We start from the raw sequence: 27,634 nt of genomic DNA, 5'->3' as shown, positions 1-27,634 counted from the left end.
TCTCTTTCTGGTGGGTTTCAATCATAGGGTAGGTGACAATAAAGCTAGCTTTTGTTCTTAATCTATCACGCCATTAGTCTGTTTTTTAATTATTAAAATAAATCTGTAGATAAATGTAATTTTAATTATTTTATATGTTGTATTTACTGTTACATTTCCCTCTTTTGCATCTAGGTGTATGATAGCTGATGAGGTAAGTTATTTTCCATCTTCCTATCTAATATCACTTTTATTACTTTTAACTTTGTTAAGAATGTCTCTTTTTGTGGGGGGAGGGAAAGGGGTGGGCTAGGAATGAGCGAGGCATCATTATTATAATGCTCATTAGATTCAATGAAGCTGTCTAAGTAAAGAAGTGAAAGTTGAAGTTGTGACTGCCTGGTTTAAAAGTAAATTTGAACAACTTGTTTTTAAAGATCAATTTTAATTGCTTATTGTGGATGTTAAAGCTCCTCTCCTGAAAAATCCTTAAAATATTAACTTTACTTATGCAGTAGTTTTAAGCAATTCTGTTGCTGTGTAGATTGTTTATTTGTGGCTTAAAAATAGCAATCTTAAACTGAAGCGACACCTGTTTTAAACAAATAGTTGCAAATATGAATCTATGCAATGTGTACTTAATAAAGTAATACATCTCAGAGAATGAAATAATGATTCTTTGACTTCTTAGGGAAATGTAAATTCTTTGTATATTACAGCATGGTGCCTTTGACTATGCTGTGTAACCAATCATGTCACTTGCATGACTATATCTTCAAAGTACTATATAGAGTCAAGGCAGAATTTTTTTCTTTCTCAGTATAGCTTGCTAAGTCATTTGTGGAGCTAGGAACATAACTCATTGACTGTCTTATTCAGGTACACATCATTATATTTATTATTTTAGTTTCTTCAAATTTCTAAAATACAACTTTAAGTGCCCATCTTGTCTATCTGTGAATTAACACACACACACACACACCAATAAATAGAGGACTGCTTACCCTAATATTAACAGCTGTGGAGAAGATATGGGGGGAAATTGCATTTTGCAGAATGAAAGCTTAACAAATGTGGGCACTGGTGAATCAAGGTGGGGAAGAGGGCTGCTGGAGTTCTCCTGCCTAGGGTGAGGGTCCAGGGTCTAATAGCATGGAGTGATCAAGTGATAGAGATGCAAAGGCTTACAGTTAGATTTAATATCCCTTGGGCTCTCCAAGGGTTGGAGGCCCGGTAGGCTTCTCTGAGTGATATTTTTAGGCCCCTAGAGCTTTCCTGCCTAGAGTGCGTGAGTGAGTTTCCTCTCAGCAGCTCCTCCTTCTTTATATTGAGGGAGCTCCAGCTCAAGCATTTCTACTAATCTTAACTGCAATCTTGTTTTCTGGGAAGAAAACCCTTTGGGGTACCCAGCCTATTTAAGATTATGTGCACCATCTACTGTAAATAAAATTAGTATTCACTCAAAATTGCAATAAGGGGATTATCTGTGATTTGTCTTATCCTCTAGTTATAATGAACTGAATGATAGCTCTGTATTTCAGTTGTAGTACTGTTCTTCATATGGATAAAATGTTTTTATAATATTCCTTATTAATTTAATTTTAATTTCCATCTACTTTAGTCGGTTAAAAATATAATATTGTTTATTATTAATTTTTTATCCTGGGCACACATTTCATAAATTGTGCATTCAATACTTCACTTAATACAGAATTATTATCCATTTATATTGCCCATAAATTGAAATAGTGTAGAAAGTTAGATACCAAAAATATTCCTGCCTAGAAAGATTTGCAGTCTGAAAACACTGTGGTTAGCATATCTGCTGTTGTTCTACTTTTACGGTCAGTGCTGAAAAATTGATAACTAGGGCCCTACCAAATTCATGGCCATGAAAAACATGTCATGGATCATGAAATCTGGTCTTTTGTGTGCTTTTACCCCATACTATAAATATTGCTTGGGGGAGACCAGCATTTCTCAAATTGGGAGGCCTGACCCAAAAGGGAGTTGCAAGGGGCGGGCGGGTCGTGGTATTGCCACACTTACAAACTGCGCTGCTTTCAGAGCTGGGCAGCCGGAGAGCAGCAGCTGTTGGCCAGGCGCTCAGTCTTGAAGGCAGTACCCTGCCAGCAGCATACCATGCCACCCTTACTTCTGCACTGCTGTCTTCAGAACTGAGCAGCTGGAGAGTGGCGGCTGCTGACTGAGGGCCCAGCTCTGCAGGCAGCAGTGCAGAAGTAAGGGTGGCAATACCATACCATGCTATCCTTACTTCTGCACAGCTGCTGGCGTTAGCTCTGCCTTCAGAGCAGGGCTCCCAGCCAGCAGCCACCACTCTCAGCTGTCCAGCTCTGAAGGCAGTGCAGAAGGGTAGCAGTACCGCAAGCCCCCCATGCCCTACAATAACCTTGCGACCCCTCCACAACTTCTTTTTGGGTCAGGACTCCTACAACACCGTGAAATTTCAGATTTAAATAGCTAAAATCATGACATTTATGATTTTTTTTAATCCTCTGACCGTGAAATTGACCAAAATGGACCGTGAATTTGGTAGGGCCCTATTGATAACCAAAGATAGTGTTTCCCATTAAAATATCTTCATTATTCCTGTGCAGAGTTTTCATTTCCACAAGCTCCCAAATGGACTCCAGTCCAAAAAAATCTATTTTTAGCTTTTTGGTAGGATCTTACACCAATCAGTGGTCTGCATTACATATTTTTGTTGTGGATTTTCATCAAACCACTTAAACCATTGTCTATAACCTATTTCAGAAATATTTTCATTGCAGAAAATGGCATAAATACGTATTTTATCCAATAACTATTTTTCATATCAAATATCAACTCCAAAGAACCATGTCTGTCTGCTAACGAAGGAATGTTCCCAACAGTATACTCTCAAGTGATTTGTCTAATTAATTTTTAAATAACTCAAGAAATGGTACTCCCATCATTTACATATGGAGACTATTCCGTTGCAAAATAATTCTTACCAATAGAAAATGTTTCCTGATGTTCAGTCTAATTTATTTATTCATTTGTTTATTGCATATCTCATCCTGGTTTTCCTAGTTATAGTATATTCCATGGGCTACCCTCTCATCTTCAGTTTTCCCATACATAAAATAAGGGTTAAAAAACTTCTATACATCACATAAGTTTAAAATCAATCCTCAATACTTTTGTCCAGTGTTTAAGATGAAATATGCTTTGTAAGTGTTAGGTATTAAGTATCTTCACCCTTTAAATACTTGTAGAAGATTATAACATTCCTCTGCCCTCTTAATTGTCATTTGGCCAAGCGCTACTATGAATATTATAAACTTTCCTCATAAATCAGTCCCTCAAATGTGTCAGTCACTTCTGTTGCTCCTTTCTGTTTTCTCTTCTGTTTGTTCATATCTTTCTAGTTTTGAGGAGCCAAGAAGTAATGTGGTCATTCCATTTGCCATGTCACCAGAATTGGAAGTGAGGGATTATCATCTCCCTTTTCTGTGATGTAATGTGTCTGTATATGTAACTCCAAATTTCATTCAGTTTTTGCTACCATATTGCATTCCAAATTAACAGCCAGTATACTGTTGCCTTAGGCTCTCAATAGCTGTGGGGATGAGGTGGTGTATTTATATATACACCTCTCTCTAAAAATTTAATCTTCTCTTCCTAAAGTGCCTACCACCACCAATTCTTTTCCCCCCCCAATATCAATAGATTTGTCTATATCTTAGTGTCATTGCTATGAGATTTCCCAGTGGTGCTTGGGGAGGAGCCTTATGATGACTAGTTATTGAGATCTCCTTATATCAAGTCACTAATATACTATACTTAGATACATATCTGAGTTGATCATGTCTTTACTGTGAGTATTCACACAGCACTGATTAAGCTTCCGAAGTCTTGTTCCAGAATGCACTTGACTCCATGGGAAATCCAAGCAGAATTCTTTGAGGCCAACCTCTTCTTTGGTAGTTCAAAAGATCTTATCAGGAATCTGAAGGGTAGGTTCCCAGGTCATTACAATAACTTACCTTAGTTGTTCCTTCTAGGAATATTCAGATATGTTGGCATTTTTAACAGGAACCTTAAATTGAAGCCCTTAAGAGTTCACATCTGCCATCTCTTACCTTCTTTGTAATGTACTTTGAGATCTACTGATGTAAAGTACTACACTTCTACCCCGATATAACACGACCCGATATAACATGAATTTGGATATAACGCGGTAAAGCAGTGCTCCAGGAGGGCGGAGGTGCGCACTCCGGCGGATCAAAGCAAGTTCGATATAACACAGCTTCACATATAATGCAGTAAGATTTTTTGGCTCCCGAGGACAGCGTTATATTAGGGTAGAGGTGTATATGACAAATAGGGGATATTATTACTATTATAATTATTATTATCTTCATTGTTGGTGGCCTATTTGAGTGGGGATTCTTATCCTTACACTGCCATGCTTTTTGTGCTTTTTCATTAAGGGTCCAAACATTGAGCCTTTACCTTTCCACCCTACCAAAGGTTACCTACCTAGAGTTATATGGGCCTCTTTTTGAATCTGTGGTATAGGGATGGTACTTCTCAGCCTCTGTTGATGGAAGTAACACTTTGCTATTTTGTTGGCTTGCTATGTCAAGACTGAATCTTCAGTGCTGATTCTCCTTTAAGTTAAGTTTATCTGGCATTATATTTACCTCTGTCACTTTTGTCAACAAAACAATAATTTCATGTTAATAAAATGTTGTCTGCTTATCATCTTTACCAATCCGTGTTTCTCCTCCAGAAGAGGTTTCACATTATATTTGACTTACACTCAAATATACTGAAGACCTAAGAACTTATTTCTAGGATCCTAAAAAAGGATTGTTGGCCACTAAAACCACCTTCTTCCATTTGATTAAGGGCTATATTTGTAAGGCATACTAGCAAGCGTGACAACCTTTTCTAGATGACTGGGGCCATTATAAAAGCGATATGGGCCCCCTTCTGGGAATTTAGAGCTGAGATGATATCATGAGGAATATAACACTCGATCCTCTCTTCACTCCTTCATCAAACATCATCTTATGGCCCCATCCCTCTGTTACTTACCCCACCCTCTCTTAATGGCTCTTGACCAAAGGAGGTTGTACTAGGCTCATCAGGTATGCCCACTTCACTACAGTACTTCAGCTTGTTGTTTTTGGACTGTTTTGTGGGAGAAGACAGGACATTTGAGAAAGGGACATTACTTAGTGGTAACTTTATCTTTCTGTTCTTCAATCCCGTATTCTTCACTTTTTCTTACAGTTTCTTAATTTTGAATATGCTCTACTTCTTCCTTGACTCTGGGCTATGAGGTTTGGAGGCTGGGTTTATATACCCACTGGGAGTTTGCAGTCCGCTCTTTGCGATCTTACTTCCAGTAGGTGGAGCTAAAATGCTTGCTTTTATGGACTGTTCCTTTGTGGGATGACAGAAGAGGAAGGCCTTCAATAAATTGAAGTAAAGCAGAGGTTGGCAACCTTTCAGAAGTGGTGTGCCAAGTCTTCATTTATTCACTCTAATTTAAGATTTTGCCTGCCAGTAATACATTTTAACATTTTTAGAAGGTCTCTTTCTATAAGTCTATAATATATCACTAAACTATTGTTGTATGTAAAGTAAATAAGGTTTTTAAAATGTTTAAGAAGCTTAATTTAAAACTAAATTAAAATGCAGGGCCCCCCGCCACCCCCCTCTGGACGGTGGCCAGGACCCGGGCAATGTGAGTGCCACTGAAAATCAGCTCGCGTGCCACCTTTGGCATGCATGCCATTGGTTGCCTATCCCTGAATTAAAGACATTTAATTCTCCCTTTTCTGACAATACTCCAGAATTAATAAGAAGTTTCTAGTGAACTCCAGAGGCATTGTCCCAAACTCTTATTACAGAGCTGCTACAGAAAGATGCAGTTCTCATTAACTGCAGTGCCGAGGTTTGAATTTTGTTTGTTTTCACAGAATTACTTGCTGAGCCATAAATCAGTTCATCATCTAGAAAGGATATACTGTGATCTACAAAATGGGAGGACATTTTCATAGCGAGATAGTCAAAGGAGATTTATAAATGGTCACTTTAAAATGTTTTGGTAAAGTTCTAGAGTATTGATGGAACAAATAAATCTAAATAAAAGCCCAGACAGTTATATTGTTTATCTAAAATTTATGCAAGAGATGCATATTTCTACTTGTTTGATGCAAAACAGTCTCAAATTTGAAAATGTATTTTGTAAACTCTCTTTTAAATCCATTTCTCTTAAATATAGTTTGACCATAAAACTTTTTTCCTTTACATTACATCTTACAATTTTTAGGTTTTTTTTAAATTGACTCTATCTGCATACAAACCGGATACTATTCCATGTAAAACAATCAGATACAATTTGAGTATAATTTAGTAGAAAAAAAGATTACTCTAAATTGAAGTTAAACATCTGAAAGAATTGCCCAATGGCTGAATATATTTTCTGTGGGCCTTTTGGAGCTCAAGGAGGTGAAGATTTTTGGCCTCCCCTCCCCTACTAAATTCATTATGTGCTTGCTCCAAAGCCTATTGAAGTCAATTGGAACATTTCTATCAGTTTTAATGGGCTCTGGATCAGGCCCCAAGAACTTTTTACTAGTTCATTTTGATTTTAATTGAAAACCATGCTTTGCAGTTTCTTTCCACAGCATATTAGCTTGCCCCTTCTACTCATTTCTACCTTTTACTGGTCTTCTCTCCCTCCATTTTTTTTAACTCATCTACTTTGGGACATTATAAAAGGTGTGCGGGTTATGCTCACCTTTCAAATGCAGGTAATGACTTTACTTTTTTTGTGTGTCTTTCTTAGATGGGACTGGGGAAGACAATCCAAGCAATTGCCATTTCTTACTACTATAAAAAGGAATGGCCTCTCTTAATAGTAGTCCCTTCATCTCTGAAGTACCCTTGGATTGATGAGATGGAGAAATGGATTCCAGAACTCTGTCCAGATGATATCAGCATCATTCAGAACAAAACTGACACTGGGTGAGTGAAGTTTCTTATTCTTCTCCACAAAATTCTGTCATGATTTGTTCAGTAAACGCCTGTAAATTAAATGAAATTCACACAGCCCAACATTTAGAAAAGCAAATGATGGTCTTGTGCACAAGGCTGGGAGTTAGGCATCATGGGTTTTATTTCAGGCTCTACCAGAATTCATGTGTGACCTAAAGAAAGAAACTTAACTTCTTAACTTTAGTTTCCCCATTAAATACAAGCTATAATGCTTCCTTATCTCAGAGGAGTGATTTTAAAATTTAGGCCAAGATTTTCAGTTTAAGCCAGTTTTTAATCTCAAAAGCAACATAGTGATTTACAGTAATGTCTGGATGCACTTATAAAATGTCTTTCTTGGACAAGGAAAACTGCTCTTTCTGATGTCTAAAGAATGCCAGCAAATGACTTGTCTACTCATAGAGACATCTACTGCAAATAGGACATCCAGGTTCCACTTGGGATTATTCAAAACATTTGTACCCTTCCCTGCGATGACCAAATAAGTCCAACATAAAAATATCCTGGAAATATTTGAAAGTGCCGGGAAAAAGTGTTATCATTTGATGTTAAGGAACAGTTGGCATTGACAATCAACTGAGATCCGCAAGAATGGTCTCGGAAGCTGTCTTTGGACTCTGAGTTCAGCTATTTCATTTGCAAAGGCGTTGAAGCACTCTGTGCTTCATTGCAATGCCTTGATGGTGCTTAGTATCTATCAGAAACCAAGATGTGGAGGGTCTGGCCTACTGTCTGGAGCGATGGCAATCTGGCCTAGTAGTCATCATGGTGGCAGCTGGGCCAGGAATCAGAGCCAAAGGTTGGAACCAGAGTCAGGATTCAAGAGCACATTCAGAACAAAGCGAGAGTAGGGCTGGGAACAGGGCTGGAGCAGGCCAAGGGCTGTGGAGTCTGTCATGGCTATCAGGCAGGGGAGAGTACCAAGCCATGAAATGACGTGTGGCAGTCTGAGTTGCTGTTTCTCCTATGAGACTTATATAGCTGCTCTAAAAGTCACTAGACCAGCTCTAGGTTGTGGATTGGCTAGAGGCTAGCACAGGAATAACTAAGCACTGCAAGTGCCTTTATCAGGCTCTAGTTCAGGGATGACTCACAGAATCAATTCTGAGGGTGAAGTTCCAACCAAGCCTACCTTGAAGTTCAGGTTGAAGATACCATGTACAACTCAAACCATGCCTCGTCTGTCTCCCAACTCTTGACCAAAATAGGTTAAACCCAGCTTCAGTTTTTGCACTAAGTCACATCTCAAAGTTCAGGATGCTGTTGACCCTTGACCTGAACTTGGAGAGTCTATAGTTTTGAGTAAAATGTAATCTATTTCTTAAATATGCTTATAGGACATTATTGAAGCTGTAATAGCAAGTAGAAGAGCCAAAATATATTTATTAAAAATAAGCTTAGCTGTAGGTTTTAACTGTTAAAGGCTTAGAGTGAGGTGTGGTGGAAGTTAGCATGTGCATGACCAAAGGTTATGAAATTATACGTGCTTCGCCTAAGGTTATAAAACTTAGTAATATGTATTTTGTAATAGTTTAATAATGCATCTTGTGGTAGCCAGGTGAACCACAAGTAAACAGATGGTTACATCTGTTGTATTAATTTAGGTGGTGCTAATATAACCTAGTCACTGTCCAACATTAAACAGTGATAAACAAGTTTCAGGGTTTGGTATATAGAGACTTCAGCTTGCTTTAATACCATAGCAAATATATCATTAAAAATCTTCTTAATCTTTTATTAAAGATTAAAAAAGAAAAACAGTTAAACCATTTGAAACCTAAAGTATTAAGTCTCGCTTTCATGTTAACAACATCCCTTGTTCCCATTCCTGGAGAGAGTTTTTAGAAGGAAAACCTCCTTTGTTTGACAGTCTCTTAGATGGTATCAAAGATGGTAATAACTGTCCTTTGGTGGTAAAAGAGAAGAAGTTAATTGAGATGGGCTGAAGCTACTTTTGTCGCTGTTGTTGTTAGTCCAATCCAGTTTTATCCCAGCTGTTGCCTGGGGTTCAGCTGGAGCCAGTAGAGGTGGCGATATCATCTGGGTCCCTTTCTCTCGTCTGGTCTGGTCAGGACAGCGCTCAGGATCAGGATGACAAAGATTCAGGGAGTCCAAGGAGATGGTGGGGGTGGCAGCCATGATGGTGAAGCTCACTCCAGTAGCCTGTTTTTCTCCCCAAAATCTCTTTCTTTAAGGACCCACAAAGGGAGCGGTAGACAGAATAGCCCATCCCTTCATTATTTTGTCCACCAGTTAAGCCTAGTTTCTGATGCATCAATTTTGGTTCATTGATTTCTGGCTCCACACTTTTCTTGTTTGCTAAGCATGTTCTTAACATAGTCCTTGAATTATATTAGTAGGCCTTTTTGTTTGGAATAATTCAGTCTTTCTGTCTCCGTTTTTTACCTTTTCACCTCAGCATTTGTGACACAAGTTATTGTGACATCTTATGAACTTTCACATACTGTTTACAGTTGAGCTCATAATTAGAGTAAATTTGAAGACCCAGTTATCACAACACATCTTAGGGACTTTTTGGAATAAGAGCTAACCACACTAACTTATTAAAATTATTGGGAAATGGACTGATGCAATGGTTAACTGTCAGAAATGTAATTATGGCAAATCAGAATACCACATATGAATAATCATAACCCTCTCCCGCAATACCAGATATGAATAGTGGGCTAAGATGTGATAAGATTTGGTTCCAGATGTATGTAGGTGGAATGAAAAAAGTGTATAAAAGGTTGTGAAACCTATGTCTAGTTGGGAAATTGGCGATTCCCAAAACTGTCATCTCCTCTTTTGGTGTGCTCCACTGACTGTTTTTTTCCATCTTTGTTTCTGTTGGTCTCTGTGAGGTTGTAAGAATGCACAGTGTAAGATTGTAAGTATGAACAGTGCAAGAAACCACTTTATTATATTTTAGGGTTACCATATTTTAATTTTAAAAAAGGAGGACACTCCACGGGGCCCTGGCCCTGCCCCAACTCCACCCCTTCCCCACCCCCGCCCCAAAGTCCCCGCCCCAACTCTGCCCCCTCCCCTGAACGCTCCGCCCCCTGCTCCTCCCCCTCCCTTGCTTCCCGCGAATCAAATGTTCGCGGGAAGCCTGAAACAGGGAGGCAGCAGGTAAGCTGGGGCTGGGGCGGGGCTCTGGCCCTGGCGTCTCCCGCCCGGCTCGACTCGGGCCCTGGGGCGCTGGCCCCAGCGGCCCCGGCTGAGCACCACCGGGCCCTCCCTCCCTATTTTCCCCGACATGTCTGGCTTTTTGGGATTTCCTCCCGGTTGGGGATTTGAGGCCCAAAAAGCCGGACATGTCTGGGAAAATCCAGACATATGGTGACCCTATTATATTTATCTTAGATGTATACATTTTTCTGTGATGTCAATTATATTTGTCCATATTAACTAACAGTCATAAAGTTTCTGTAGTTGCTTCACCAATCTCGTCTTAATTGACTTTAAGTAGCTGCCTGCATCTCTAGCATATCTTGCCAGTCAAATAGTTATCTTAGCATCGAGTTTGTATGTAGTTACCCACGTGTTTGGGGTGTACTGAATTCATCAGCAGTACATTGGGAGCTTGTGATTCAGTCATTGGCATCCTTGATGCATTGTCATGCATCATTGTATAATGTTATGTGTAATATATCTATTCTGGGAATGTGAAGTGTTTACAGAACTTTTGTGTGTAGTTTGCCAATGTTGCAGATGCTTGAACAGTTGATATTAGAGAATTTTGGCATTTAAACCAATAGGTATAGCAGTTGTATTTGGCCTTATGCACACTTTCTTACTGGAGATTGTTTCTGTAAGACTTTTTCAGCATATTCACTTCTCTTTCTTCCTTTCTGGGTTAGTCCTGTTATGATAAATGAATAACCAAACCCCTGGATTTTCTTTTCTAGGAGAATATCGACCAGCAAAGTGTCAGTTTTGGGTTATGGCCTACTAACTACAGATGCCCAGACTTTAGTAGATACTTTGTACAAACAAAATTTCAAGGTAGTTGTGGTTGATGAGTCTCACTATATGAAATCCAGGAATGCAACCCGCAGCAAGATTTTGTTGCCAATTGTGCAGAATGCTGCACGAGCAATTCTTCTTACTGGAACTCCTGCTCTAGGAAGACCTGAAGAGGTATTACAAATATTGTTCTTTTTTAAAGGGATGATGGTTCATTAATGAAGTATATCGTTTTATAAAGCCTGTAGATCTATACAGTTACATGCACTGGGACATTCTGTTACTTTATGCACTTATTACAATATGAAATATGAGTATCAGAAACCAGAAGAGGTTGCTTAATTTTGTGTTGGTTATATTGGGATTTTATAAAATATATTTGTATTTTTGTACTTACTGTTTCAAGCATACCAACAGTCAGAAAGATGACACTAGAGAGTAGCCTTTCAAGGAAAACTAATCTATTATATATATAATTTTTGCGCTTAACTAATACCAATATTTGATAAGATTTGTTGGTTCACTTTGAATTCAGTGCAAAATAATGCTTTTCATTCAGTTAACAAGTTCTCAATAATAATCTTCCCAACATGTGAAAAGCAAGTAGGCATGATAATTTTTACTTAATACTTTCACCGAACATTAATTAGTGTTAGGAATGCTCTAATAAAAACTGGGGAAAAAAGCTCTATGAATCCCTGAAATCTCTCAGCTCATGACACAAAAGGTTTAATACAATTGCCCATCAGGAATTCTGTTCTAGGGTAGCAACAAACCGTATACGATTCAAGTCCCATTTCTTCAACATTACCAATGGGTTCAGAACAGTATTTATCAGGGCAGCATTATCTCCCGTAAATAAACTTGTTTGTTTTAACTATTGGCTGAAGAAGAAGTAGGACTGAGTAGACTTGGAGGCTCTAAAGTTTTACATTGTTTTATTTTTGAGTGCAGTTATGTAAAAAAACAACAACCCTAAAGTTGCACTTTCACGATAAAGAAATTGCACTACAGTATTTGTATGAGGTGAATTGAAAAATACTTTATTTTGTTTATCTTTTTTACAGTGCAAATATTTGTAATCAAAATAATAATATAAAGTGAGCACTGTACACTTTGTGTTCTGTGTTTGTAATTGAAATCAGTATATATGAAAAATCTAAAAAACATCCAAAAATCTTTAAATAAATGGTATTCTATTATTGTTTAACAGTGCTATTAAAACTGCGATTAATTGTAATTATTTTTTTTAATCATTTGACAGCCCTAATTATGTGTACAGGGCACTTCAGGTTTCGAACTGATAAGGAAAAAAACAACTGATTTTCTGAGGCTGCCTGCTTTTTTAGAGGGGGCCTATTGTGTGTTGCCTGCCCTTTTAACCTTTCTGAAACAAATTTAGAATGTTAATATAGTTTGAAAAGGCAACTGCTGATTTGTTATCCACCCAGAGAAAAGAGAATTGGTAGACAGTTGATATTAGAATAGAAACATTTAAAGGGATATTTGGTCATTGGGAGGGCATGCAACTTCTTGCTCATACAGCAAAGACAGCTCACTTGCATCGGGGGGGGTGTGTGGAGAAGGCAGGAAATTCATAATAGGAACTGTTCACATTGAGATCATTAAGCAGCAGCACTATCTGCCTTCAAAGAGAGTTCCAAAGAAGTCTTTATTTGGCTGGTATTATTGTGGTCAAAACTCAAGCCCTTGAGAATGGAAGAGATGCCAGTGGCTGGGAGGAAAAAAAGCAAATAAGTAAATTATCACGGTTGTAAAAACTACATTATATAATATTCCTGAGGGAATTCTGTGCAAAAAAAATGAAAAATTCTCCACCAAAAAATTGTGCTCACAGTATTTCAAAATTCTGCATATTTTATTCATCAAAATCACACTATATAATCACACCATTTTCAATTATTTGCTGACAAATATTATGAAATATATTACCAAAATAATTTAAATGGTGTGGTTATATTGTTGTTGTGTTTCTGTGTTATTTTGACAAATAAAATATGCAGAAATTTGCATAATTTTAAAAAAATGTATGTTTTGGTTTAGAATTCCCTCAAGAGTACCAGGGTTCTGTGTGGCGCAATCTGGGTGCAGGCAGTTTGGTGGGGGGTCTGGGTGCGGGGCGGAACCTAGATATACAGGGGCTACATGTGGGGTTTGGGTGCAGGGGGAATGTCCCTGCAGGGGTGTCCAGGTGAAGATGATTAGAGCTCAGTGGAAGGGAGCTGGGGGAGTGGGACTTGGTGAGGTGGGGGTCTGGGTGTGGGAGGCTCCTGATGCAGGGGATGAGGCTTGGCGGGGTAGGGGTTTGAGGGCTCAGTGAGGGGGTTCTGGGTGTGGGGACTCTTGATGCGGGGGGTGGGGAGGCTCAGTCGGGGGAGGTTCCGGGTGCATGAGTGGGGGGAAGGGTAACTGTACAGGGAGCTGCTCCCCCTTTCCGCCCAACCGCTGTGCATCCCACCACCCCCTACACCCAAACTCCCACACTGAGCCACACCGCACCCGCACCCAGACACTTCCCCCGCAAAGCCACGCCCCCACCCCCAATCTCCGGCGGTGCAGAGCTTCCTGCAGCCAGAAGAAGTTTCTGGAGTTTGATCTGACCCAGCCCCGGCTGCTCTGTGCTGGGAAGGGGAAGGGGGAACTCTGTCTCTGTCCTCCTCTTCCCCCCCCCCTCCACTCCCCCACCCAGCTGGGACTAACATCCCTGGACAGCTGGGATATCCCCAGACCCCTCTCCCCCAGCTGTCTGAACAGATGCATCTGAGCTGCTGGGGAGGGGTAAGTGAGCACTGGTGCAGCTTCTCTTTGCTTCCCCACATAAATTATTTTCTGCAAGGAAGCAAAGAGAATCTCGAGGGGGAGGGGATTTTTCTGCTGCACCACAGTGGTGCATAATTCCCCCAGGAGTAAAATATTTTGCTGTGAAATCCTCTGAAGGTGTGGCAGAAATGTATAGCATTGTTGATGTGTAGCAGGTAAATAAGAGCAAAATGTTCCTGGCCCAGAAACTGTGTAAAATCTGGCCCAAAACAGTAGCATCTCTTCCACCTGCTGTCTTGAAATAAGCCTTTGGGGAAGTGAAAAGACACTGAGAGGTGCTTAATTCCTGATGGGGGATCAGGACAGATCGTATGTGGGCTTGGGAACACTGAAATAGTGCAAGTGATCTGAGAGAATTTGAGGGGGCAGCAGAGTAAATGGGATTGCCGGAGGGCTGTGCATCAATTTTGTCTTAGGCCCTTTAAACTCAGGGACTGTCTATACATCAAGCTGCAGGTGATTCCCAGTTCAAGGAAACATACTCATGCTAGCTCTGATCATGCTAATATACTAAAAATAGAGTGTAGCCTTTGCAGCCTTGGTTGTGGGAGGTGCTAGCTGACCTAAGTATGTACCTGTTGTTTCAGTTTGCTAGTCTCGCCTGCCACTCATGCTGTCATGGCTACGCTCTATTTTTAGAGAGCTAGCTCATTCAGAGCCATTTGAGTATGTTTCCTCGAGCTGGGAATTATACGCTCAGCTGGAACTGTAGTCATACCTGCAATGTCTCAGAGGGTACTTCCTGTGTACCTAGAGGGCCTCAAAAGTAACACATTTTATGAGTGGATACTTCTGGTCTCCAGACCCTCTTTCTTCATGATCTCCTTTTAGAGATTGAAAGTTGTTCCATTGTTCTGCTTCTCTGGGATAATGTGCATGAAATTCCAAGTCTAAATAAAGAAATTCCTGCTCAGGCAAAAAAGAAAAACAGTATGCATAACATATCTAATCTGAGGAGTACATGAAATCTCCTATGTAACGTTATTTATGTGTTTCAAGTTTTGTATTTATGTAATATAGCCTGTAGAAAATAGAAGACAGACAAATGATTTATTAAATGAAGATTATTTTTAAATAGTTTTGGTGGGGCTAAGGGTATGGAGAAAAATGTGTTTAAAGATCATTTGTATGGTATGGACCCCTCACATTTTATTATTTATATTGGTGTCTTTGTTTACAGCTTTTCATGCAGATTGAGGCACTTTTTCCAAGAAGATTTGGAACCTGGAATGAATATGCAAAAAAATACTGCAATGCTCATGTCAGGTACTTGCCTTTTTATTTCTCTGTTAATGTCTTGTTTTTTATCTTGTGATAACGGAGAAATCCTAATGAGAAAATAATTAAAAATAAAACATACTGTAATAGTTTGGTTGCCATACTGCAAACCGTTGCTACCAGGAGGGTGTATGCAGCCCTGTGATACCATTCAGATAATGGATTTACACAGAATTCCACATGGATGGATCTGGACTGAGGTTGCACCCACCCCCCATCACACACACATGGCCAAGATTCCTCTCCACTGTCCTCCACTGCCGTGGATTTTTGCTATTTCCTACTGTTATAAAGAGCCCTTGGCTAGAGTTATTCTCTCAGGGTCTCCTGCTGTTGGTACTCTAGGGATATTGGGCCCTTCTTGCTGACACATTCATTGGATGAGATGGATGACACTGGATTTAGTCTGGGGGGAGGGATAGCTCAGTGGCTTGAGCACTGGCCTGCTAAACCCAGGGTTGTGAGTTCAATCCTTGAGGGGGCCACTTAGGGATCTGGGGCAAAATCAGTACTTGGTCCTGCTAGTGAAGGCAGGGGGGCTGGACTTGATGACCTTTCAAGGTCCCTTCCAGTTCTAGGAGATAGGATATCTCCATTAATTTATTTTTATTTATTTATTTTTATACGTTCAGAAACAGCCTAGAGCCTATAAGCAAGGGAGGCTAATGGGCACTGCTTTATTTGTGCCAGGGCTGAGCCTGGCACTTCTAGACTTGGCAGTTCATAGCCCCGACATCTTCCGGGCTTGCTGCATGAGTTATGAATGTAAAAAAATTGCTTGAGCCCTGGCATCCCTTTCATTACAAATTAAGCACTGCTAATGGGCACTGCGGAGGCAAGATGCCGTGAAAGGCAGAGGGAAGATTGCACTGTTCGTTCTTGTGCTCTGTGAAAGCCATAGGGACCAGGCTGCTGCTGCTGCTATTTGTAAATTATTGCTTTGGACTGACCTAGAATGTTTTCTTATTAGGTGTTTTAGCACTTATTAGATTTTTTTTATATATAAAATGTAAGTCCTGATGATGCCAATTTGGTCAAACTATTAGCCAGTGTGTTAGAAGAATTAAAAATGCAAATAGGCAGGAAAAAAGTCGACGATATTCTTCTTCGCGTGGTTGTAGACGTGTATTCTACTTGGCATGTTCGTGCCTACTGTACTGGAGATGGAGACTATTTTCCCACAACAGTACTCGTTGGGGTCGCACATGTGTCCTGTGCCTCCTAGTGGCCCCTCCCAAGGCTATATAAGGGGAAGGCCACCCTAATCCTCTCTCATTTTCTTCTTATTGTCAATGACTTTAGTCCTCCCTTTGAGGGGTTTTCTCTTCACGATTTTCTCTCTGTGTCACAGTTTGTTGCTGAGATTTCACTACTGTAAATAGTAGCAGCTAGTGCCTGTAGTTTAGTGTAGTTGTTAGTTTTATAGTTTTATGATTCTCAGCACCATAGGTTATGCAGCATTCCCTGGGTTTCAAGCACTGCCTGTTTTGTGGCACCCCCAACAGTGGCCCCCACACATTTCCTTTAGTTAAGCACCCGTAAACCGTATTTGACACTTTTCTATAATATCTGTTATTCTTTTAAAAAGAGAACACAGATTTCTTGGGATCTTTACCTGAAACAGCATGTGATAGAACAGGCTACAAGGTGTCTTGGCACCAGGACCCTCTTTGGATCATGGGGCCAGCCTTCCTCAGGCATTCTCTACCTCTATGGTAGTTGCTGATAGTCTCTGAACTCTGATTCTTCCCTGAGAAGGGGAAGACTCAATCCGTCATCTCCCAAGATCGCTCATAAAAGGATCCATAAAATGGATCAGAGTCATCCAAAATAGAAGACCTTCATTCCTCATTTTTGGCAAAAACAGGCTCACAATATCCACAAGACTCAGATACCTGGGGTAGAGCTGGATCGTCAACTAGTGTCTCCCCGGTACTGAGGTGAGAGGGTCCCCGTACCATACCATTGACTCCAGAACCGTCAGTGGTACAGCTGTTGACTTTAATACTTATGGATATCGCAGCGGCTCTGCTGCTTTCCGTACTGGCAGTCTCTTATGCCTGTGTGGCAGCAACAGATTTGCTCTGTTTGTCAGTATCCTCTTCTCCATTAATACAGGACATCGGTGCATTTCTAACTCCAGGACAGAGACTACTATCACTGACAACTTTGGTATTGACAAAGATGGCTGCTGGGCCAGTATTGTTCTTAGTGCCATCTAAATCCTCAACCTCAGTGTTCGCTATCTCAGTACTAAAGCATCCCTCAGAATCGGGACCAATTCCATCTTGTTCTTTGGCCCCAGTAGAGGACAACTTCTCAATCCTGGATCCCTCTTTAAGGTCTTCTACTTCTTGGGATGCCTTTGCTATACCAACCACAGTTCCCCCTCCAGTACTGACATTGCCCCCTGCCCTGTTGGACTATGGACAAATGATGTCATCCAGTGGCCCCACCAGGTCAGGCACCACTGATGCCCACTGACTATTCGGAGGGTTCCACCCACTCTGATTCGGAGTCCTCCAACTCGTCTCCATTATCACCGTGGTGAAAGCAGCCCTTTATGTCCTACCCACACCCAATTGAGGGAAAAGATCAGCACCGAGATCACAGTTGCTCTTATAGCAAGGACACACCATCTTGGAAATGTATGTATTGGCCTCCTGTGCCTTATGCCGTCTTGCAGTGGCTTCCCTGGGCACTGTGGAGTGCCCCTTGCTCACATAAATGGGGAAAGATCCCCTTATTGTGTGGACCAACCCCCATAATGGCCTGTGATACAGGTTATGAACAATGCCTGTCCTCTCAAACCACCTCTGTTGGAGGAGTATTTGCCAGAGAATCAATCTTAGAATCAACAAATTATCATCACTTCCAGCAATTCTGTGCTCATCTTCCCCAGATGACTCAGTGGTCTGAGGTTCATCTTCCCAACCCACCAGAAGTTTTTGAATCCTATCAGGACTTACTTAGGATAATGGCTGCTTGTCTGGGTACACAAGCTGAACTGGTAAAGGAAAATACCCACAAGTTATTAGACATCTTTCAGGCAACAGCTCCAGGAAGAGTAGTCTCACTGATTAATGACACCCTCTGACAGCCAGTGAAAGCCTTGTGTCTTACACCAGTGTTGCTAGTCCCGACAGTCAAACATATAGACAAACGATACCATGTACCATTGCAAGGCTTCAAATGTTTTTGCTCCAACCCACCTTCCTCATCATCATAGCCATTAAGAGAGATTGCGACAAGGGAGAATTAAGTCGACCCCAAAGAAAGACTAAACTCCTTAGCAAGAAAGATTTATTCTACTACTTTTTTCCAGATGAGAACAGCAAACCAACAAGATCTCCTAGTGAAGTATGATATCCTCATCTGAGAAGCAATGTCTAAATTACTAGATAGAAGTGGGAGAATTATCAATAATAATGCAGAATAGGGAGAAGTGTTCAACAAGTATTTCTGTTCTGTATTTGGTGAAAAAACAGATGGTACAGTTTCATCATATGGTAATAATACTCTTTCCATTCCACTGGTGTCTCTGGAAGATGTTAAACAGAAGCTACTAAAGTCAGACATTTTTAAATCACCATGTCCAGAAGCCTGGAAGAAAGCTAATGGTGTGCCAATTTTTAAAAAGGGTAAACCGGTTGACATGGGTAATTACAGGCCTGTCAGCCTGACATCAATCCCGGGCAAGATAATGGAGCTGCAGACACAGAACTCGATTAATAAAGAGCTGAAGATTAATGTAATTAAGGCAAATCAACATGGATTTATGGAAAATAGATTCTATCAAACTATCTTGATATCTTTTTTTGAAGAGATTACAAGTTTGGTTGGTAAAGGTAATAGTATTGACATAATATACCTAGATGTCTGTAAGGCATTTGACTTGGTACTGCATGACATTTTGGTTAAAAAACGACAATAATATAAAATTACATGGGACACATTCAATGGATTAAAAATTGGCTAACTGATAGGTCTCAAAATATGACTGTAAACAGGAAATAGTCATCGAGTGGGTCTGTTTCCAGTGGGGTCCAGCAGGGATCAGTTCTTGGCCCTATGCTATTCAAATTTTTTATTAATGACCTGAAAAAAAACATGAAATGATCCGTGTTAAAGTTTGCAGATGACCCAGAAATTGGCAGAGTGGCAAATAATGGAGAGGACAGGTCACTGATTCAGAGTCATCTAAAATAAATCACTTGGTAAACTGGGCGCTTGCATACAATATGTGTTTTAATCTGGGAACAAAGAATAGAGGCCATACTTAAAGGATTGGGGAATCTATCCTGGGAAGACGTGACTCTGAAAAAGATTTGGGGGTGACGGGGGTTGAATCATCAGCTGAACATGAGCTCCCAGTGTGATGCTGTGGCCAAAAGAGCTAATGAGATCCTGGGATGTATAAACAGAATCTTGAGTAGGAATAGAGAGATTATTTAATTCTGTATTTGGCACTGGTATAACTGTTGCTGGAATACTGTGTCCAGTTCTGGTGCTCACAATTCAAGAATGATATTGATAAATTGGAGATGATTCAGAGAAGAGCCATAAGAATGATTAAAAGATAGAAAATATGCCTCACAATGATAGACAGAAGGAGCTCTGTCAGTTTATCTTAACAAAGGGAAGGTTAAGGGGTGACTTGATTAGTCTATAAATAACTACATGAGGAAAAATGTAATAATGGGTTCTTCAGTATAGCAGAGAAAGATATAACAAATTCAGATTTGATATAAGGCATAATTTTTTAACTGGCTAATTAGCTATTGGAATGATGTACCAAGGGTTGTGGTGGATTCTGTCCAAGGTTATAATCTCCCAAATGCTGAGGAAGTGAGATGGTCTGTTACTGAAAAGGAAGGAAGGAACGAGAAGATCGCTGCTCATTGCATTGCTATCCTTGAAGAAATCAGAAGGCTTGTTTCCCTACAGGAGGTTGAGGGCAAGACAAGTGGTTAGAGTGGGAGTTAGATGACCTCCTCTTCTGAGGTTTCTGTCTCTTCTTGAAGGTGTCAAGTTGCCTCAGCAGATAGAAGAGCTGTCTCTGATATGCTGAGACTATTTGCTGTGGAAGATTACATTGGTGCTTCCTAGCTGCTGGAGTGCATGCTCCCCGGGAGCAGAGAATAGTGTATGAATCTTTAAAAGGGTACAATACCTTGTCTGTCTTATTTGAAAATAACGATTGTCCATCAAAGGGTAAGCCCTCCATAAACTGTTGAATATCTGGCACTATACTGGAGTTATACAAGTATGAATGCCTTCTCATTATGATTGCAGAGGCCATTGCAATGGAGGAAACATCCACAACATCGAGGGCAGATTAGAGCGAGCTGCAGCCAGCTGACGATCTGTTAAGAAAACCTTACCTCTTTTTTTGTGTCATCCGGCAATTTATCTATGAATTCATAAATTCATAGATTCTAAGGCCAGAAAGGACCATTGTGATCATCTAGTCTGACCTCATGTATATATCACAGGCCATAGAACTTCCCCAAAATAATTCCTAGCACATATCTTTTAGAAAAGCACTCAATCTTGATTTTAAAATTGTCTGTGGTGGTGAATCAAATATGATCCTTAGTAAATTATTCCAGTAGTTAATTACCCTCACTGTCAAAAATTCACACCATATTTCCATATTTTGCTCATCATTATGTAATCACCACTTCGAGATCTGATGCAAACTTTGGAAAGTGTTGTTGCGATCACTATTTAAATGGACTCATTATCTCCCACCATACTGTACTGCTTGTGAGTCACCTGAGTGGAATACATGTCTACAGCCACGTGAAGAAGAAAAACAATTACATTCTTCCATGACCTACCCTCCATCCCTTCTCCATCAGAATCTTAGAGTATGTCTACACTCCAAAAAAAAAAACCCTCAGCGCCAAATCTCAGAGCCTTGGTGTGATGAATTGGGACTGTTCTTAATGTGGTCTTTGAAGGCTGAGTGGAGAGTGTTGGCTGGGAAGGCAGGGAAGGTTGGCTAGGACGGTCTGCATTGGGGGATGGGAGACTGGCCATGAGGGAGAATACCTGAGCATGTAACGTGAGAACCCAGGAAGGGGTTAGAGGCCAGGTGACACCTTTGCCTGGGAAACTGAACAAAGGCTGTGGGAGGGGACACTGGAGGGAGAGTTTCAGGAGCTGGCTGGTGATATGGCTGGGAGGCAGACGGGGCTCTGACCTCCCAAGGGGGCTGGGGTGCCCGGGGACCCCAAGATGGACCTAACTGAGGGGGATCCTGTTGTCTGTGCCTGCAAGACCTGTCTTGGACTGTATTCCTGTCGTCTAAATAAACCTTCTGCTTTACTGGCTGGCTGAGAGTCATGGTGAATTGCAGGAAGCCGGGGGTGGAGGGCCTTGTGTCCCCCCACACTCCGTGACACTAGGTCTGTTGGCTCAGCCTTGGGCTCTGGAGCTAAAACTAGCAGTGTAGATGTATGGACTCAGGCTGGAGCCCAGTGCTCTGAAACCCAGTGTGGGGAGAGGGTGTGACTAGCGTTCCACGGGGGGCCACACTGAGATTGTTCAGTCAGGGCAAACTGCAAAGAATTGGGTAGACCATCCCCCAACCTGGTGGTTATTCTAATAATTAGATTCACCAAGCCAGCAATAAAACAGCTTCCCTAATACCGTATTGGTTACCCAGAAGCCAAAAATACAGTTCTCTTAAAACAATCCAGCCTTCGGCTTCCACCCAGACAGCCAAGTCAAATATGATGAGGGTAACTGAAAATCGTGTTCATCGTGTAAAAAGTTCTAGCACTCCCAAAAGATCGGACACATTACCCACCAGGTCAATGAATATTTCAGGTCTTACCCAAATATATGCCAATATTTATTAACTAAATTAAGATTTATTAAAAAAGAAAAGAGAGCAAGTATAGGTTAAAAGACCATTATACTTACTAGGGGTGGCGGGCCACATCTAGCCTGCCAGATGATTTAATCCAGCCTTCGAGCTCCTGCTGGGGAGTGGGGTCTGGGGCTTTCCCCGCTCCCACGCTCTAGCCGGGAGCAGGGTCGGGAACCACTCTGTGCATGCTTGCCGCAGCTCCTGGAAGCAGTGGCATGTCCCCCCTCCAGCTCCTATGTTTAGGAGCAGCCAAGGGGCTCCACATGCTGCCCCCGCCCCAAGCGCCGCCTTCACAGTTCCCACTGGCCGAGAACTGCAGTCAATAGGAGCTGTTGGGGTGGTGCCTTGCCTGGCCGTGCCTCCGCATAGGAGCCGGAGGGGGGGACGTGCCGCTGCTTCCAGGAGCTGCTTGAGGTAAGCACTGCCCGGAGCCTGCACCCCTGAGCTCCTGCGCCCCCAGTCCTGATCCCCCTCCTGCCCCCCGAACCCCTTGATCCCTACCCGGAGCACCCCCCTGCACCCCAAACCCCCCCCCCCCGTCCCCCCCCCCGGGCCCCCCCCCCCACCTGGGGCCCCTTCCCCCCCCCCCCCCCCACCTCAACCCCCTGCCCAGTCCAGAGCCCACTCTCACACCCTGAACTCCTCATTTCAGGCTCCATCCCACAGTCTGCACCCTCACCCAGAGCCCTCACCCCCTCCTGCACCCCAACCCCAATTTTGTGAGAATTCAGGTCCCACCATACAATTTCCATACCCAGATGTGGCCCTCGGGCCAAAAAGTGTGCCCACCCCGATACATACAGATATGAATAAAGTTCTTAGGTCAGTTTCATAGTAGAGATGGTGAGCATCAGAATTGCAAAAGTTCTTTCAGAATTAGTTCCATAGATTATAGTCCAATGTCGAATATCAAAGTTACCCAGACTGGAGCTGGGACCTCAGTCTTGCGTCTCAAACTTCCCCTGATGAATCTTAAGCAGATCTGAGATACAGGATTGGGGCCCAAGAGTTCTTTTTATAGCTCTCTGGCAGCCTCTTGACATCAGACATTCCTTGGGTGCAGCATTGTGGCTTTGAAGTTGAACCTCCTATTTCCTATGTGGTAACTAGTTGCATTCATCAGCATAAGGTAATATCCATTAAGTAGTTCAAAGACCGTTTACTACAAACTTCAAGGAAAAATATAGACAATGATATTATTACATTCATGTTCCATCTAAATGTTGTTATTCCCTTTTTGATCCATGAATCAATACTAGTAACAGACAGGAACCGTCTGTTTACATGGTTAACGTCTGACAAGATATAAGTAAACACATACAATTAGCGTAGTACCTCTAATTCTCTTACAATACAGGTTTGCTTCAAAGCACTAGTCTATCTAACATGATGAAATGGCCCTGATTACCATTGACATACTTTTCTAACAATGTCTCTAAAGGTTGAATTTGGGTCATTTAGCTTGCTAATTGTTTAACCGTTTCTGGCTCAATGTCACAGAGCCTGAGCTCCATCCTGAGCCTGAACCCCTACACTGCTAGTTTTAGCTTTGCAGCCCAAGACCCCACTTAATTTGACCCAGGCTCTGAGACTCAGTGCCACAGGTCTTTTATTGCAGTGTAGATATACCCTTAGCATCTTCTCCAGTGCAAAGGAATTGAGGGGATTTGGGGCAGCGTTGCCCTACTATAGCCTTGGAAGGGGCCACAAGGGGGCATAGGGGATTTGCACTGCCCCGACGGGCACTGCTGCAGGAAAGTCTTCTGCTCCGATGTGTTAGGTGTGAACACACTTGAGTAGAATACACATCTGCACTTCTTGAAGAACAACAGTTACAGAAGAAGTAAACAACCTTTTTTCACCTGTAATTCCTGAGCCTTGGGCAGATCTGATAGTAATAATAGTACTTCAGAGTGCTTTATAAACAAATTATTATTCCTGAGGGTATTCTGCGCCAAACAATTAAAAATTATGCACCAAAAAAATAAAAATTATGCGCACAATATTTTAAAATTATGCAAAATTATGCCAATTTTATTTGTCAACTACATGTGGCGGCTCCAGCATGGCATTGGGGAGCACAGACCACTGGTTGCACAGAGGTGGGAGATCACTGTGCCGCTTCCCCCCCGGAACACGGACTCAGCGGTGTAACTGCACCCAACCCTGACACTGCGCAAGGACCAGGCCTGCCCCAGAAACATGCCGTCTGTGCCAGGTGCACCAGGTGTGGGCAGGCAGGCTCAGCAAGGCAGGATCGAACTGTGGGGGCTTTGTGTGGGGGAAGCCAGATGTGGGTTGAGAGGGTTCTGTGTGGGGCAATCTGGGTACGGGCGGCTCAGGGGGAGATCTGGATGCAAAGGAGCTTGTGGGGGTGGGGGGGGATAGAGTTCGGCAGAGAGGTCTGAGCATGGGGGGGTCCAGATGCTGGGGGAGTGGGGCTCAGTGGGGTGGGGATCCAGATACAGCTGATTGGGGCTCGGTACGATGGGGATCTGGATGTGGGTGGCTCATCGGGGTGGTCCAGGTGCAGGGGGAGTGAGGCTTATCAGGGGGCTTCTCGGTGCAGGGAAGGGATGAGGCTCGGCGGGAGAGTCTAAGTATGAAGGGGTCTGGATGCACGAGAGTTGGGCAGATGGGGGAGCAGCTCCCTGTACAGTGATCTCTCTCCCTGTAGCTGAGGAGCGATGGGTGCAGGAAGCTCGGGGTCTGGGGGAGTTTGCAGAGCTTCCTACAGCCGGGGGAGAAATCTGGGGGTGGGTCAGACACAGCCCCAGATGCCATGCAGGGGAAGAGGATGTCCCGTCCTCCCCAACCCAGCCGGGGCTAACAGCTGAGCCCGGTGCAGGTTAGGAGCCACCAGCTGGGTTTTCCCCAATCCCGCCCCCTGCCCCACAGTGATTTACCTCTCTGCTGGCTGCCCTGGGCACTCAAAACATACTGCTGGGGCGGGTCACATGACCGCTCTTGTGGCTTCCTTTTGCTTGCCCATCAGAAAGTCATTTTTGTGGGGAAGCAAAGAAATCTGTGGGGACAAATTCTCTGCATGTGCAGTGGTGCAGAATTCCCCCAGGAGTAAATTATCTATTCAAGGGAGTGAAGAAAGTAAATATTTACAGATGAGGAACTGAGACACAAAATGTAAATTTTCAAAAGCACCTCAGTGTCTTTCCACTGTGCCAGGCTCACACGGGGTATCTGTGGCTGAGCTGGGAATTGAACCTAGGTATCCTGAGTTCCAGTCCAGTGCGCGCTCGCTCGCTCTCTCTCTCGGATCAGTTTCTCTAGATGTATTCTAAAAGTAGAAAAGAAAGAGGAGTTGCTCAGAAACAGATTTGCTAAGAAACTGTGGTTAAATAATTGTTTTTCGCAGAACTTAATTTATAAAACCTTGACATAACACAAATTCATTTTGTGTCATTCTTAATGGTTATCTTTATCACTGGTGTGGTTATGTTAGCTCTCAACTTTTATGCACATTTCTGGAAGCTCAGACTTGGAAAGACACATTTCTGTTACTGAACGGAATTCATTTTGCCAGATAACTTGACTTTCGGTTGGATGGTAGTCTTATAAAAATTCATATTATAAGGTTCCATTTCCCCAAAGCAACATTTTGTTTTACCCCCTGGCTTATGTATTTTTTCAGCATTTGACTTGAGATACCATGAAACAGCTTTGTCTGATATCCAGACAGAGTAACTTTGTTTTTTCTAAGGTGTTATGACTGTGTGAATGTGAAATTTTCACACCACAAATGTGTGTGGGATGTACATTGTGGTTAGCTATTCAGTTCTGGAAAATTATTTTATTTTTGGAATACCATAAATGTGCAAAAAATCAAACTGAGTGACGATCTGGCGTGCTCAAAATAAGTAACTTTGTCTTTATGATTGGGCTGAAATAAAAATTTCCTGTGATGTTTAAGCTTGATTTAATATTTTTATACTGTGCTTTCCCTGCATGTTCTTCAACTTGGGTTTTCGTGGTCACCACTTTCTGAAGTTAAGAGGTCTGGAGGGAGTCTGAATTTTTTGCCTATTGTTTCTTGACTTAACTTTCCCCCTTTCTCACCTTGACTCTAACTAGGACAGAAAAAGTGCCTTCTGGGGATTGTATAGATAGCACTTAGTAAATAAATATGGGGGAGAGGGACAGGAAGTGTGCAAATAGTGGTGTAGCCAGCATCTTCCTTATGAATATATCATCCTCACAGTATGATCATACTTCACCAGCTCAGAAATGAGTCCCTGTGTCCCTTCCTAAGTTGATTCTAGATGGCAGAGTAAAATGCTGCTGAACTGTAAATTCTTTCAGATGTTTCCAATATACTCCTATCCTGGGCAGGTGTGTGTTTGGGCAATTCTCCAGAGTTGATGAAATCTTGATGGAATTTGTCATGCTGCTTGTCCTGCTCATCTCCTGGCCAGCATGATAGAAAAGGAGTGAGAATAAAGGAAAAAACAGAAATGGGGGCTGTGTTGAAGATTCCTTTCAATCTTCCCTGCTGGTTAAATAGCACTAAGGGGTTCAAAAGAGGTGATGCATGGGGAGTGTTCAGATGGAACGTTGGGGGCTCAAAGGTTACCTGGCAGTTGGGGTGACACTTAATCATTCACTCAGGGAACAGAGACTCTTAAGGAGGAAAGTGGGTTGTTAAAACTCTTGGAGCAAGAGTAATATTTTCTTAATCTTTGACCTGCCTTCAGCATTTCTTAGGACATTTATAGCAACAGAGCCAAAACAGTGATCATCCTCTATATTGGCTGTGCTGCATTGGCAATCAGGAAAGTACTGTACCAAACTACCCCCGCCCCGTCTCTGCACTGGGCACATATGCTGGTAGCACCTATTTCTCTTTGGGTCAGTCTTAGACACCCCCACCCACCCTTTTGCTTATGCAGATCCGGAAGCCACTGACACAAAAACCCAATTGCACACAGAGGAGTTCTGAGATCATTTATACAAGAGAATATTTGGCAAGGGAATGGGTACAAACCAATGGGCTGAAAGGGGATGGGGGGCATAAGGAAATTGAACAACAACAGTGAAACAATTAAAAAACAATCCCTTCCCCCTGTGATGGAGTAGGGAGTATTAACCTGGTAATGTTGCACGGGAATTGGGAATTTTACTAGTTTACTGTCTACATTGATACTAGATGGTGGTGGGATATAAGGATGTGACTTCACTTGAGGGATGATACTTGACAGCCAGCACGTAACCTGAGCCCAGGAGCAGGGCTGGGGCCAGGTGACACCTTCTTCCCCAGGGAAACTGAACAAAGGCTGGAGGAGGTGCTGGGGGTGTGTGGCTGGGGGAGACTGCTGGAGGGGGTTTCAATTTGGAGCTGGCTGGGGAGACGGGGGGAGGCCCAGAACCTGGGTTTGGGCTCCCCACCCCCCCAAGATGGACCTGACTGGGTGGTCCTGTTTTCTGTACCTACAAGCTCTGTTTTAGATGGTGTTCCTGTCGTCTAATAAACCTTCTGTTTTACTGTCTGGCTGAGAGTCACGGTGAATCGCAGGAAGTGGCGGGTGTGGGGCCCTGACTCCCCCCTCACTCTGTGACACCCCCACCTCCAGCGGTGCCAGAAAACTTTACCCCACCTGATGCCTCTAATGC

The 27,634-nt window shown here is 42.3% G+C and overlaps 1 protein-coding gene across 5 annotated transcripts in view; it reads left to right on the top strand.

Moving 5' to 3' along the window:
- The window catches only part of ZRANB3 (zinc finger RANBP2-type containing 3), a 112,858-nt gene that overhangs the window by 31,170 nt on the left and 54,054 nt on the right, over window positions 1-27,634 (top strand). For 4 of the 5 annotated variants that reach the window (XM_034786007.1, XM_034786005.1, XM_034786006.1 and 1 more), the window contains 4 exons: window positions 175-193; window positions 6,830-7,008; window positions 10,953-11,184; window positions 15,032-15,117. In XM_034786007.1, coding sequence (XP_034641898.1) covers window positions 175-193; window positions 6,830-7,008; window positions 10,953-11,184; window positions 15,032-15,117 — 516 coding nt within the window. Of the gene's footprint in view, window positions 1-174; window positions 194-840; window positions 859-6,829; window positions 7,009-10,952; window positions 11,185-15,031; window positions 15,118-27,634 lie in introns of those variants that run through there. The other variant, XM_034786009.1, reaches the window with a different exon arrangement.

Source organism: Trachemys scripta, chromosome 11 (assembly GCF_013100865.1).
Source record: "Trachemys scripta elegans isolate TJP31775 chromosome 11, CAS_Tse_1.0, whole genome shotgun sequence".
NCBI classification, from domain to species: domain Eukaryota; kingdom Metazoa; phylum Chordata; order Testudines; family Emydidae; genus Trachemys; species Trachemys scripta.
Note: the sequence above shows the minus strand (reverse complement) of the source record. Positions and strands in the feature narration are given on the sequence as shown.